The 13,933-nt window shown below is 43.9% G+C and overlaps 2 protein-coding genes across 4 annotated transcripts in view; both read left to right on the top strand.

Moving 5' to 3' along the window:
* The window catches only part of ZBTB1 (zinc finger and BTB domain containing 1), a 41,080-nt gene that overhangs the window by 20,449 nt on the left and 6,698 nt on the right, over positions 1–13,933 (top strand). The window contains exon 3 of one of the 3 annotated variants that reach the window (XM_068947315.1): positions 3,342–5,217. The exons of 1 other annotated variant lie outside the window; for it this stretch is intronic. In XM_068947315.1, coding sequence (XP_068803416.1) covers positions 3,342–3,378 — 37 coding nt within the window. In that variant the 3' untranslated portion in view covers positions 3,379–5,217. Of the gene's footprint in view, positions 1–3,341; positions 5,218–13,933 lie in introns of those variants that run through there. One more of the 3 variants, XM_068947317.1, reaches the window with a different exon arrangement.
* HSPA2 (heat shock protein family A (Hsp70) member 2) lies at positions 10,972–13,636 on the top strand. The gene has a single exon (XM_009675580.2). The coding sequence runs from the start codon at positions 11,343–11,345 to the stop codon at positions 13,245–13,247; it is 1,905 nt and encodes a 634-aa protein (XP_009673875.1). The 5' UTR covers positions 10,972–11,342; the 3' UTR covers positions 13,248–13,636.

Below are 13,933 nucleotides of genomic sequence, written 5' to 3'. Positions count from 1 at the left end.
TTCTCACAGCCACGCGAGAGCTCAGATCTCTGAGCTGCATTGCTATCAGGTAGATTAAACCTTTTTCCAGCAGGCTTACATATCTGTGAAAACATATTTGTAAAACACATCACCAGTTACAGCCTGGGTGTCTGGAATTATGAGGATAAGCCCCACCTATTTTGCTTTGGGACAGGGCTGTGTTTCACTTAAATTTCACTGGCTCGTTCTAACGTGGTCATTTCTGCCACAAAAGACAGAGCTCCTGATGAACAGTAACTTTACAAAAACAAAAAATAAGACACAAGAAACCCTACAATATAATTGTTACAGTTCTTTCTGCTTTAATTTGCTTGTGCAAACAAATAGTTAAATAGCTCAAAGGTGGTTTCCTTTGGAGAATGTGTTTATTTGATCAAATTCAGTGTGGCCTAGACCCCAAATACAAACACTAGTTTCAAACAGAGCGCTACTATAAAAGTAGAACTAGTCTGTGGCCTTCTAGACCTCACAAACTATGTTGGTTTGTTACAAAGAGTCAAAATGAAGCTGTCCCTTAAAACACACACATGAACTCCATGTTTTTCACTCACTACGATCTTTTCTCTCTGCTCTACTTCTCGTTCCAATCGTTGGGGCTGTGCCTAAATCACTGAGATCCTGGTTGAACTATAGGCTTCTTAATTAAAAGCACATATAGTATGAATGGGACAGCCTGCATACTTTAATCATTGAAGAACAGGCTTTGGGAGCTATTGCTCCTGTTTACTAAGCTTAAAGCTCTACACCCGTCAGATTTTAGAACAGGACTTACCTTTTACTCGTGATTCCCTTCACATTCCAAAAGCAGGGTGAGGAAGAACACCACGGGTTTTCCTCTTCCAAGAAGAGCCTGGAAGATCTTGCTAGTTTGGGGGCTTTTTTGTCCTTAGCTGGCTGAATCTTCAGACTTCTGATAAACGCTTTAAGCATTAAAAATGCATTATTAGTACATTATGAGATAGGCCAAGTTCGCCCACCTAATGGAACAGTCAAACCCATGCAAATGCCATGCAGTGCAGGAGTTATGCCAAATTTGGGGAACTACCCTTGATTATCTCCAGCTCCTCCTTTCATTTGTAAACGTCCAACTAATCACAACTTGCCTGTGACTTCTATGAAGTGGAAGAAACTGCATCCCTCGTAACATCTAGGAAGTGCTTAACTTTTTTTTGCAGATGTTAATGTATTTCTGTGATGGGGACCTATGGGCTCCATCTGGTGGCTAATTTAAAATACATATACTTCTATTTAAAAAGATGAAACAGTTCTACAGTTCAGCTGAGTTTAATGTGTGCAGACTAAAGGAGCAGATCCTGTTGCAGTTGTGCTTTCCTTTACAACTGCTGTTCTTAGGGTAACAAGACAATTTTAGAGACTGGGAGTAGGACACAGCATTTCACCTCTAATCTAGCTCACTGTGGACTAAAAGCTATTCCCAATGCCAGCTGTTCATTTGTGTTCACAGTTCTGTACATAAACCACATCACAACTGACACTAATTAACAGTACTTTTGCAGTCTCATCAGAAAAATCTAATATTCACCAAGGGCAACCCACCTTCCCACACTCAGAGATGACTCTCGCAGCATAGTTGGTGTATTTGAGTGTGTTGGTGCAGAGAAGCTCAGTCATGCCTTATGAGTTGTGCGTGATCTGCACATAACAGAGATCTTTGAGGGTAAAATGCAGGCCAGCACCTTAATAGACATTGATTTTAAACACTGATATTGCCTGCACCTTAATAAACATTGATTTTAAACACTGATATTGCCTGGGGTAAAAAAAAAAAAAAAAAAAAAGTTCACAAGTGCACTGTAATTAGAATACTTTTTTTTCTCATTTGTTACTTTTCTAAACAAAATAAAGGCACCTCCTGACCTCTGGCCCAGTCCAATAAGAGCCCCTGGGAGGTCACGGCATCAGTCCAATGAAATTCCCTGCCACATACATAGAGTATTTTAGGTAGACACATTGACTATATGGGTATTTGCTGCTGGAACGAGGAGCATTTGGAAGCTAGCAGTTTGCCCAAGACCTGCTTCCCCAAGTTCACATTGCCTGCCTGGGTAGCATGAATTCAGCCCGAGTTCAGTTGTCTACAAATGCCATCTGCCCATGAAAAAAGGGCCTCCCAGATGACTTCTTTGCCCAACATGAAATACGTAACACTGCATAAAGGCTAGATACGCTATATAGATAATTTTGGGCCAGGCATATGCTGGAAGGGCCCGGCCACATGTCAGATGGGTGCATCCCAGAACGCACTCTGAAGCGTGGAGCACCACTCTCACGGCTTTCCTCTCAAAGGCATGCCAGCAAATTCAGCCCCGAGCTGGCCTTGAGAATGCTCTAGCAGGTAAGTAATACAGATAGTTGACAGAGCTGCTTCACATGCAGCCTCGAAGCCTTTCCCGCTCTGCAGTGTAGACACAGCCACTTGGTCCAATGATGCCATGGTATATATAAAAACATCAAGTGCAAATTAGTAGATACTGAAAGTAGTACGATAGCATACTTTGTACGATGTGATTAACATACCCAGAGAAAGAAAGCAGCGTACTTTGGAGGATTGTTTTAAAATGTTATATACTCACGTTCCAAAGTTACTGACTGCTTATATCGGATACAAGATTGCTCCATTTGTCATAAATTGATTTGGTCCCCAGAGACTTACAGGAATCGTAAATGTTTGTATCATTTAGCTGCACTTAACCCAAAATAATCATTTGAGAGTTAAGTAAATACATAACAGTCACCTCTGAGTCAGGTGAGTTAAAAACCAACAAAAATAAATGAAGAGGCAAATATGAAGCAGTATGAAGAAGTATTCCAGAGTGGTGGGTGTTTCAAGCTACGAAAAGATCAGTCTGAAGGGAAATAATGCTCTTGCAACTGCTTCAGCATCCACTAAACCAAGCCATAAACCACTGTTGGAAAGTAATAAATACATAGCAAAAATAACTTCTGGGAGGTCTAGGAAGTATTTTTCTTTAGCAAACCTGTAGTAGTTCTACAAATGGAAAGCAAAAGAGAAAGAAACACGGAAACAAATGAAAAGTTTCTGAAACAAGATCAGAACGTTGTTTAAGGATAAGTGGTGTTTGGGTGGGGTAGAGGGTTGAGGGAAATGAACCCTATGGCTTTTAAGCAGAGTTCCCAACCTTAGTGGGTGCTTTGAACATAACCGAAGGACGGGTATTCACAGCAAAACCAAACCATAGTGAGGTGGGAGGGGCCACATCATGCTAGCAAATATAGTACTAGACCGTGGGCTTCTGACTTTTTTAATATTTTTCTTGCATTTCTTTTCTGCATGGCAGTAGTGAAATAGGGACTTCTAAGCTTCTGAACAACTGAGAGAACCAGGTTTGAAGAAGACATGAGGAAGAAGTGTTCGGCAAAAGATTTCTTAAAAACTCAGAACCGTGTGTGCCAGATCTGAATTGGCATCATCATTGCTTTTTTGACAGACCACTTGCAAAAGACACCAAAGCAGTCAAATTAGAACACTCAGTAAAAGTTCTTTTGGACTCTTTTCTATACTATAAAACTTACTTTCTTGTGACTATTATTTACATATGTCAAAAACTAACTGAAGTCTCCTTTTACAGAGCAGATAGCTAAGAGAGGCAGATGCCAGGTGTTAAGGGCAGCACTCAAATGAGTTTGCAAAGGCTGTTAATCATGCTGGACCATTCCTTCTCTGAAATGAGGCTTACTGACTAAAGCTGGTCAGACTTTTTGGTTTAAACATTAGAGGTGTATCCTGGTGAACTAAAGCTCATGCATTTTCAGGCAGTTACAATGCTAAACTACCGAGTGTTAAAGAAATAACTTGTTTTAGTCTGGAGTACAAGGTGAAAAAAACCTTGAAAACTGAGCAAAAAGGGTCCCTGAGGAAGGACAGGATGGTGAGAAAAATCCAGCTGACTCTGACTCCCCTTGCCGCCATGATCATCATTTGCAAGCTGAAGAGGACCTTCCATGCAGCACAGTGCTTAAATACGGAGAGTAAAAAAATGGTGCTCTGGTCTCATTACGAGAACGGTGAAAAGTTGGGACCGACAAGGCGACGAGTAAACGTGAAATAATCTTCACAGGGCACAGTGTGCACTTTGTTCTGGACCTAAACCTTGCAAAAGTTGGCTTGGAGAAGAGAATAAGGCATTCACGTTCAGATTCGAGCGTTTCAGGAATCCTAGTATTTCCAGCTAAGCTAATGGGGAAAAGGCAAAACAAGGCAGTCAATGTTTCAAACTTAGGGCCGGCATGGATTAAAAACAGTATTAATTTCCTTTGCTCCCCCAGACAACAGTGGATCAGTCCCCCAGACAACAGTGGATCAGACAGAGACCTGTAAGCAGACTAAACATGCTCATCTATATTCTGCTGTAGTTATGCATCTTACTAATTCTAGTCATGACTATAAAAGGATGTTTCATTGTTAAGTATAACTGCTTTCTCAAGAAGAGTCGGTCTATAATTTTATTTAAAATTGGCATTATTTTTGTTACTGTTGTAAAGTGTGTAAAGTATTGTCTGTATTGCAGCTTGTATAGGGCATGTGTCTTTTGCTTGCTTTACTCTTTTGGAGTTTATAAAGTTGCTATATAAAAGCAAGATGGTCAGGTATCTTTGAATGTGGTGGTTTAATCTGATCACATAGCCCTGAACATTTCAGCATATAGATGTTTAAAGTATCAGTGGTGTTAAAATATAACATCTCAAACAGTAATCTAGGCATTTTAAAAGCCTTCAGTACAATACTGGAATGCTGACACTTCTGTCACAGGTGGCTGGTCTAGAATAATGGGTGAGAACCGAGAAAAAGCCAGATACCCCTGGAGAACTGCTCTGGGAGAAGGCGCAATACAGCTGGAGAAATCTAATAGAAAACGGAATGACCTTTCCAGAGAGACCAGAAAAGTTGCAAAACTGCTAGGACCGTCACGAAACAGAGGACAGAAGGGAAAAATGCTTATAGCATCATTATAAAGTTAGGCCTAGAACTACAGGGCCAAAGTAATTTTTTTAAGCATAGGAAGTCTAGAACAGACTGGAACTGTTTTGTAACTTAGCAATTATTTGCAGTCTATGCAAAGTATAAGTCAAGACATTCCAGGATAGTTTTCATTACCTTTAAAACTTAATCTGTACTTTGATACAGTGTCTTTAATAAAATGTTCTTACAAGTCTGCTTATTATTCTCATTTAATTCCATCCTATGCCTGAGTTTAAAAAGTCCCAGCAACAAGAGTGAAGTGTTAATTAGCATCTGCTTCATCTGCTCCTGAGTTCTTCCCGTTCACCTAATAAGAATGACAAGGGGAAAAACTGAGACAACTAGAAGTCAAATAATCATAAGAATGAGAAAATAAGAGAAACTCATAGCAGCTACAGCTCATTTTTCATCAAAGTTCTTCACGCTAAGCATTAATCAAAGTGATTAATTAAATTGTATTGATTTGTAAGTATGAAGCATTGATCTTTGACTGTATTTACAGTATACCATTTTCCTTGTTTAGACTTCTCGCCATTTTCTAGCTTTGCAGTAATTGCCAATAACAGGAGCATGTTGTTTAACGCCATTCAGAGCAGGTCTAGACAAAATTCAATATTTTCATTTCTCCATCGCCATCACCATTTATCCATCTAGCCATTAGAGAGTATCCTTCTAATCTTTTCAAAAAAGATCAAGCAGAGCTAGATCTTTATACTAGAAGATTAGAATACAAAATAATCTTGGCAAGGTGAAGATATGATCTGAAAACTTAAGATATTATTTAATAGGAACAAGTGCAAGTTGGAATCATCAGCTATATAAATAAGGAACAGCTGCCTAATTTCCATTGAAAAGAATCTGTCCCACACTGGATCAAATTCTGAACATAAGTCAGCAACCACACGCTGTTGCAAATAAAGATAAAAACTGAGATGTCTAAACTGGAGCATAACCTGGTCCTTCACGACTTGTAAGGCCTGAGCTGGTAGTGTCTCCAGCTTTGATCATGGCACCTGAAAAAAAAAAAGGATACAGAACACATGCACAGAATCCACAAGAAGGCAAGGAGAATGCCTGTAAGTCTAGAAAATATTGCCTTTGATGACAGACTAAATGATTTTAGGTTATCCTACAGAAGAGAGGGCAGAAGGGAAACGTGATGATTTTTACATACATGAAAGATGGCTGTAAAGAAAAAAGGAATAACGTTTTCCCATATCCACAACGAACAGCATAAGAAATAATGGGCTTAAATTGCAACTAAGGATATTTTGGTTTGACACAAAGAGTGGACTAAATGACCTGTTGAGGTGCCTTTCAGATCTGATTCTACAATTACCTGCAGACAATCTGTTCCAAAGTCTCCTGCTTACTTCTGTCAACAGAGCTGGCACTAGTGGTAAGAAAAAGATGCTGAAGTTATGCAAAGGCAGTCAAGAACTGAAGGTATAAAATGCACAGCATACTAGTTTATCTAGTTGGTGACACTACTATCTGCTTTTAATCATGCCAAAGCAAACTGTCAGAAGTGTATGTAAATAAGACCACTCTAAAACCACCTAATTATAAAATAATTATTCCTTGAAACGTCAGGAGTTAGCATAATCAGTGTTGCCAGCTTTAATGATTTTATTGAGTCCAATCAATCTGATGCAAACTATTTTCAGTTTTGTGATGCTGTAATCAGCTATTTTACTTTTCAAATTAAAAAAATTATCTCTAAAAATTACATGGAAAATCTTTAAAGTGTAATCTGAAGTTATGTGAAAGATGAAAAAGCCACAAGACGAATAAAGTCACATGTGTTTTTTAATCTCACAATTTTAAATTAGGCTTATAATTTTAGAAGATCTGACTCATCATTTCTGAACTTCTGGTTTGGCAATATCAAATTACTGTGCCCTATATTCTGCTATTCTGAATATTTGCATAGCACTGATCACACATTTGCATAATTTGCAGAAAACACGTTACACCGAATTGTAGGGTTTTTTTTTTTCCACAGAGAATGAACATTTCTCATTTAAGAAAGATCATGCATTGTGGCCACCTTTCATATTAAGAGGGAATATCTGTATGCAAAACTGCAAGTCTATAAGGACAAAATAACACAAAAAGTTACAAGCCCCCCCCCCCCAACACATACTGCCCTTTTCAATACAACAGTACATTGTGAGAAGAATTTTTTGTCATTTCAAATACTCATACTTCACATCTGAATTCCAGTTACTATACATATATTCACAAATATAAACCAGATGAATAGTTTTAGTGATGAAAGGATATTATGACATAGTATTATTAGAACAACAGTTGCTTAGACTTTTCTGAACTGTGATTGTGTTTTCACAAGCACAATTCATTTACCTTCCCAAATATAATCTGATTTAAGTTATTTTCTGGATATTTTTGCTAGGGAAATGGCTAACAATTTAAGGTCTAAGACCGTCTGTCTGATCGTCAGATCTCAAATCCTGTATATCACGGGCCGTTACATTTCAACATGCTCATTTTAATGAGCCAAGTAGCTGATGCCTGATTAAACCTTAACTTGTGTATTTTTATATTGCATTGCCTTACAAAGATAAGGTTGAGTTCTCAGTTCTGCTCCAGATACTGAGCTCTTGCTTCACTGGAGAAATCTAAATATCATCTTCAATTCTGACTGGGCGGTGTAATGGAGAATAGCCTACAGCGTATTATGTAACACTGGCAAACAGGAGACCTGGGTGTATTATTGATCTTAAACACAAATAAATGGATCAGAAAGAGGCCTGCATAGTTTCAAGAGTGCTGACTTGCTGTTCCAGAAGTCCCTATCAAAATACGGCTTAAAAATTCAGGATGGGGGAACAACAGCAAATGTTTTGTTAAAGGGAAAATCGACTTGCGCTGAACTCTGCACCATAAAGCTCACTCTTTAATTTCTAAACCAGTTTGTTTGGCTCACCTGTATCATGACTGCATATGAAGCAACATAAAAGAAAATCATGTGGCTGTTCCCATAAGAGAGGATGACTGTGTAGATGAGTTGGTGCACAAATTGTGCTGCAAGTCTTAAGAGAACTGCTGACAAAAAAACGGCCTTGTAACAGCTCTGCTGAGAAGGGAGAATAAGTCTAATGAGATTTTACGGGTTGTTCCCTCCAGTTAAACTGGACTTTCTCTGAGGACATCGATAAGAGATCAGAGATGGTGACAAGAGTATCATGTGAACTTTTGATTTTGAACAGAAGTTTAAAAAGCAGCTTAGATGTACACATAAAGCTGTATAAGAAGAAAACAGCACCTGCATACTCAACTGGAAAAGAAATGCTTCTGCAGCAGGAGAAATGAAATATTTAGTAGCCGGAGTCTACAAAACATTTGATTCTTTGAGAGAATGCTCATGATTCACTGTGTCATTTACATCACTACCATTAAAACGATAGCCCCATAACATTCCTCCAAGATATTTTCCCCAAATCTACCATAGCAGAAATATAATTCAAACTATAAAACAAATAGGATGGAGGGAACACTATCACGGTAAGCAATAATTCCAATCAATGCAAATGCCTCTTTACCAGGCTATCAGTATATCCGGCTAGCTGCACAAGAGCCATATTAGTTATCAGGCCAAGAAAACTGTCACCCCAAACGAGTTTTATCTAGAGCTGCTGTACGTAGTTTGTATCTGGGCAGATAAAGCATATAACTAAAAGCTCAGGGCCAAATTCATGAAATCGCATTTAGGCATGGAACCCGTTTGATTACAGATACACCTAGGTGTGATGTCAAATTAATTTTGCTGCAGAGATTGTGTATTGTGCTAATCAATATTGTCTTGTTACTTCTTATTCTATTTTTCTCCACCTTGTTTCTGCCCTGTATGTTTTTCGAGGCAGGGACCCTCTTTTTACTCTGCAATAACAGGGTCCTGGTTTATACTGTATCTATAACAGACACATTACTAGTGTTCCTAAGGATAAAATAATAAGTAACATCAAATTTTCAACCAAATCTGAATTTATCAACCAACTCTCATTGTACTGCTCTCCTTATGATACAATCAACTGAATGAAGGAGCAGCGAATTACAGGAAGAGACAGTTTAGTGATGAATCGGTCGCTGGTCTAACTGCAAGAGAAAAGGACACCTTCCCCTCCAAGAAACATGCATACAGGATATACAGAGAACCCCGTGTTGGCGGTACAGACAGCTTCCAGCTTCCATTTTCCATTGACTTCAGGATTTCTGCAAAGTCAGAACCTCTATGTCAAAAAAACTGGGATCTCTGGGAAAATAATAGTTATCTAAGCATGTTCTATATTGACTGTCAGAAGCTGAAGCTATTCTGTCTCAAGACTACATACATACATGTACCACATAAAAGAGGTGGGATCCTCATGTCATGTGAAAAAGCTTTCAAAAATACGTAATTAAAACAAGAACGCTTTTTACGGTGAGTTAGACTACCTGCAATAAGTGCATAAACATAAATCAGTGTGGTACAGGCTGTAACAGACATTTTCTACCTGGGCTGCTATAACCTAATGCTTAAAGGCTGGGGCCCAAATTTATGACAGATGATTTAAGCACACCCTATATTTAATCCTTCCTTCATGTAACACAAAGTCTGTGGAGAGTCGAAACTCTGCCTCACTTTTAAAGTAGCTACCCAAAAGAAACTATTCGCTAATCCTCAGAGGAAGAAAGATCTCAACATGGTATTTTGCTGTCGTTACCATTGTTGGAATATTTTCAAGCGTTTGCCTGAAAGTAAGGAAGCATAATTTGGAGGAACCACAGCAGATTTTCATGTTTAATGTATTTTCATCAAAGCATTTGCCTCGCTCTGAGTTAATAGCTTCATAGCTTTTGCAATGTAGCTAAATGTAGGCGTGACGACATTTTATATTAGCACAACAGACAAAAATTTGGAGACGTTTCAAGAATGGTCGCCACGCAGAAATACGCAGCAACAGGGCTCCTGAAACCCATGCTAACTTTCTTTCAGAGAGCAAAGCAAAGCTACGTGCCGTATCCTTCTCTCTTATACCCGGCTGGGCTACCGTTTTAGTAGCAGTGAAAAGTAGTGAAAATACGCTGCTGTGGTTTCAGAAGGGGCGGCTGGATGAGGGGAGAGACTGCGGGCAGCCTGAAAGGGAGAACTGTGTATCTGCAGCACCCAAGGTGGCTGGACTCATGAGCCAGCGGTGCCAGGGAAAAGGGGACGTACGCGAGCAGGGCTGTCAGCCGGCCAAGTCAGGCCAAAATAAGGCTAAAAACGGCTTCAGCCTTGCTGACGGAGGGAACTTGCCTTCTGCCATAGAGGGAGCGTGCGAAGTTACTCGCTCCGTGGAGAATTTTCCTCGGGCTTGTGGCATGTCGGCCCCGGCCGGGGGTCCCGGCGGGCGGGCGCCGGGCGCGGCTCGCTCCGCGGCCGTTTCTCCCTGACAAGAAGCGGCAGAAGGCGGGGGAGGGGGGTGGTGAGGGGGGAAAATGAATTTCTACGACGTTGCGACCAAATAAGGGTAAACTCCCCACTCGCTGGCGGCTGGCTGGGAGATGACACGCCGCGTTTGACTGAACTTTCAGGAATTACAGACAGTGGGAGGCGAGCTGCTAACGCGGGGGGCGGGGGGCGGCGCCCCTTTCCCCCCCCGGCCCCTCTGCGCGCGCCTCCTGAGGGCGCCGGGCACCGCTGGCGAGCTACGTGCCTGCAAGGGCGGGGGAAGGGGGGGAGGGGGGGAGGGGGGGGAGGGGGGAGGGAAGGGGGGGCGCGCCGATTTGCACACCGACCACCCCGAACGGCCCTGCCCGCCGCCACCGCCTTCTCCCCGCCCCCTTGCTCGGCTGCCCGGCCCCTATTGGGTAGCGTTGATGTCAATCCCTTACCTTGCGTCTAACGTCCGCTGGAACTTTCTAGCGGAGTCTCGGGGCGGGGGCGGGGCAAGAGAGAAAGGAGAGCGGTGATTGGCAGAGGGAGGTGGCGCACGGCGGGGCCGTAGACAGATCGAGAAAAAACAGGAAGAAACGCGCTCTGGCTCCGGTACAGGGAAGAGGGTTGGGCCGCGGGGTGGGCGCCACGGTTCTGATTGGCCCGCAGGCAGTGGGCGGGGGTTCTGCTGCAATTCGCGGAGGTGATTGGTCAGTAGCGGAAGGCGGGCGACTAGATTGGACAGCGGGGTTCTGGCAGGTTCCAGAAGAAGGCTGCGCGCGCTATAAAAGAGTCGCAAACGGCCCTCTAACGGCATAGCGCGCCGCAGGTAGGAGCGAGAGGCTGCGGGAGGAGCAGTGAACGCGAGTGAGTAGCCGATTTGAAAAACCTCTCATCATGTCGGGCAAAGGGCCGGCGATCGGCATCGACTTGGGCACCACGTATTCCTGCGTGGGTGTCTTCCAGCATGGCAAAGTGGAGATCATCGCCAATGACCAGGGCAACCGCACCACGCCCAGCTATGTGGCCTTTACCGATACCGAGCGTCTCATCGGTGATGCTGCCAAGAACCAGGTAGCTATGAACCCTACCAACACCATCTTTGATGCTAAGCGTCTCATTGGCCGCAAGTACGATGATCCCACGGTGCAGTCGGACATGAAGCACTGGCCGTTCCGAGTGGTGAACGAAGGTGGCAAGCCCAAGGTGCAAGTGGAGTACAAGGGGGAGATGAAGACCTTCTTCCCAGAGGAGATCAGCTCCATGGTCCTTACCAAGATGAAGGAGATTGCTGAGGCCTACCTGGGCCGCAAGGTGCAGAATGCTGTCATCACAGTGCCTGCTTACTTCAATGACTCCCAGCGCCAGGCCACCAAAGATGCTGGCACCATCACTGGCCTTAATGTGATGCGTATCATCAATGAGCCCACAGCAGCTGCTATAGCGTATGGCTTGGACAAGAAAGGTACCCGGGCTGGGGAGAAGAACGTGCTCATCTTTGACTTGGGAGGGGGCACTTTCGATGTGTCCATCCTCACCATTGAGGATGGCATCTTTGAGGTGAAGTCCACAGCTGGTGATACCCATCTGGGTGGGGAGGACTTTGACAACCGCATGGTGAACCATTTTGTAGAAGAGTTCAAACGTAAGCACAAGCGTGACATTGCTGGCAATAAGCGTGCAGTGAGGCGGCTGCGTACCGCTTGTGAGAGGGCTAAGCGTACTCTCAGCTCTTCCACCCAAGCTAGCATCGAGATCGACTCGCTCTACGAGGGCATTGACTTCTACACCTCCATTACTCGTGCCCGCTTTGAGGAGCTCAATGCTGATCTCTTCCGTGGCACGCTGGAGCCAGTGGAGAAGGCCCTGCGTGATGCCAAACTAGACAAGGGTCAGATCCAGGAGATAGTGCTAGTGGGTGGCTCCACGCGCATCCCCAAGATCCAGAAGCTGCTGCAGGACTTCTTCAATGGCAAAGAGCTCAACAAGAGCATCAATCCAGATGAAGCTGTTGCTTATGGCGCTGCTGTGCAAGCAGCTATCCTCATGGGAGACAAGTCAGAGAACGTGCAGGATCTGCTCCTGTTGGATGTCACGCCTCTGTCCCTGGGCATTGAGACAGCTGGTGGAGTGATGACCGCTCTCATCAAGCGTAACACTACCATCCCTACCAAACAAACCCAGACCTTCACCACCTACTCGGACAACCAGAGCAGCGTCCTGGTCCAGGTGTTTGAGGGTGAGAGGGCTATGACAAAGGACAACAACTTGCTGGGCAAGTTTGATCTAACGGGCATCCCCCCAGCGCCCCGTGGAGTCCCCCAGATCGAGGTCACTTTTGACATAGATGCAAATGGTATCCTCAATGTCAGTGCTGTGGACAAGAGCACGGGAAAAGAGAACAAGATCACGATCACCAATGACAAGGGGCGCCTCAGCAAGGATGACATTGATCGCATGGTGCAAGAAGCAGAGAAATACAAAGCAGAGGATGAAGCTAATCGAGATCGAGTGGCCGCCAAGAACTCCCTCGAGTCCTATACTTACAACATGAAGCAGACGGTGGAGGATGATAAACTGAAGGGAAAGATCAGTGACCAGGACAAGCAGAAAGTGCTTGACAAGTGCCGGGAGGTGATCACTTGGCTCGACCGCAACCAGATGGCTGAGAAAGACGAGTACGAGCACAAGCAGAAAGAGCTGGAGAAGCTCTGCAACCCGATCATCACAAAGTTGTACCAGGGAGCTGGTGGGGCAGGGGCAGCCGGCTCCGGGGGCCCAACCATTGAAGAAGTAGATTAAATAGGACTGAAGTATAGACTGGTTTATGGACAGTCACTCCATTCTTTGCTTTATTTTTTTTCCTAACGTTTAAGAAAAACGTCATTGCCAATAACAGAGTTTATTCTGTTGGGTGTGTATAAAGGCAGATCTTTCAGCTTGGTTTTGATAAAAGGGAAGGCACGTCCTGCTTTATAAGGTTAGTAATAGCAAAGTTTTGTTAATTCAGATGCAGCTATTTGTATTCTGGATGTTTGTCTCTGTTTAAGTGTCTCTTCTAAAGTAACCACTCGACTGTTGCAGTTGACAAGTTTCACGTTATGCATGAAAACCTTTACGAAAGAGTTAAAAAAACGCCAAATTCGGCTTCTGGAAATTTTGGTAATAAATAAAACTTATTTAAAGCATAAGCTTATCTTCCTCCTCTCTGTAAAGGGGTGATAGCGGCGGGGGAGGCGGTGAGGAGGGCTCCGAGGCCGGGGGGCCCTCCGCGGAGCAGCGCCGGGGGTCGGCGCCGCGGCGGCGGGCTGAGCCGGGAACGGGGGGGGGGGCGGCGGCGGCGGCGGCCGGTGCCGCCGGCTGCCCGCGGCGCTGCCGAGCGAAGGGCCGCTCCAGCCGCCGGGAGGGGCTGGCCGCAGGCGCCGCGCGGGAGGCGGGTTGGGCTGCAGTGGATAAGCAGCTGCTTTGCAGATAGAGTATCGGCCGCC

The sequence above is a fragment of the Struthio camelus genome, chromosome 5 (assembly GCF_040807025.1).
Source record: "Struthio camelus isolate bStrCam1 chromosome 5, bStrCam1.hap1, whole genome shotgun sequence".
In the NCBI taxonomy this organism is placed as follows: domain Eukaryota; kingdom Metazoa; phylum Chordata; class Aves; order Struthioniformes; family Struthionidae; genus Struthio; species Struthio camelus.
Note: the sequence above shows the minus strand (reverse complement) of the source record. Positions and strands in the feature narration are given on the sequence as shown.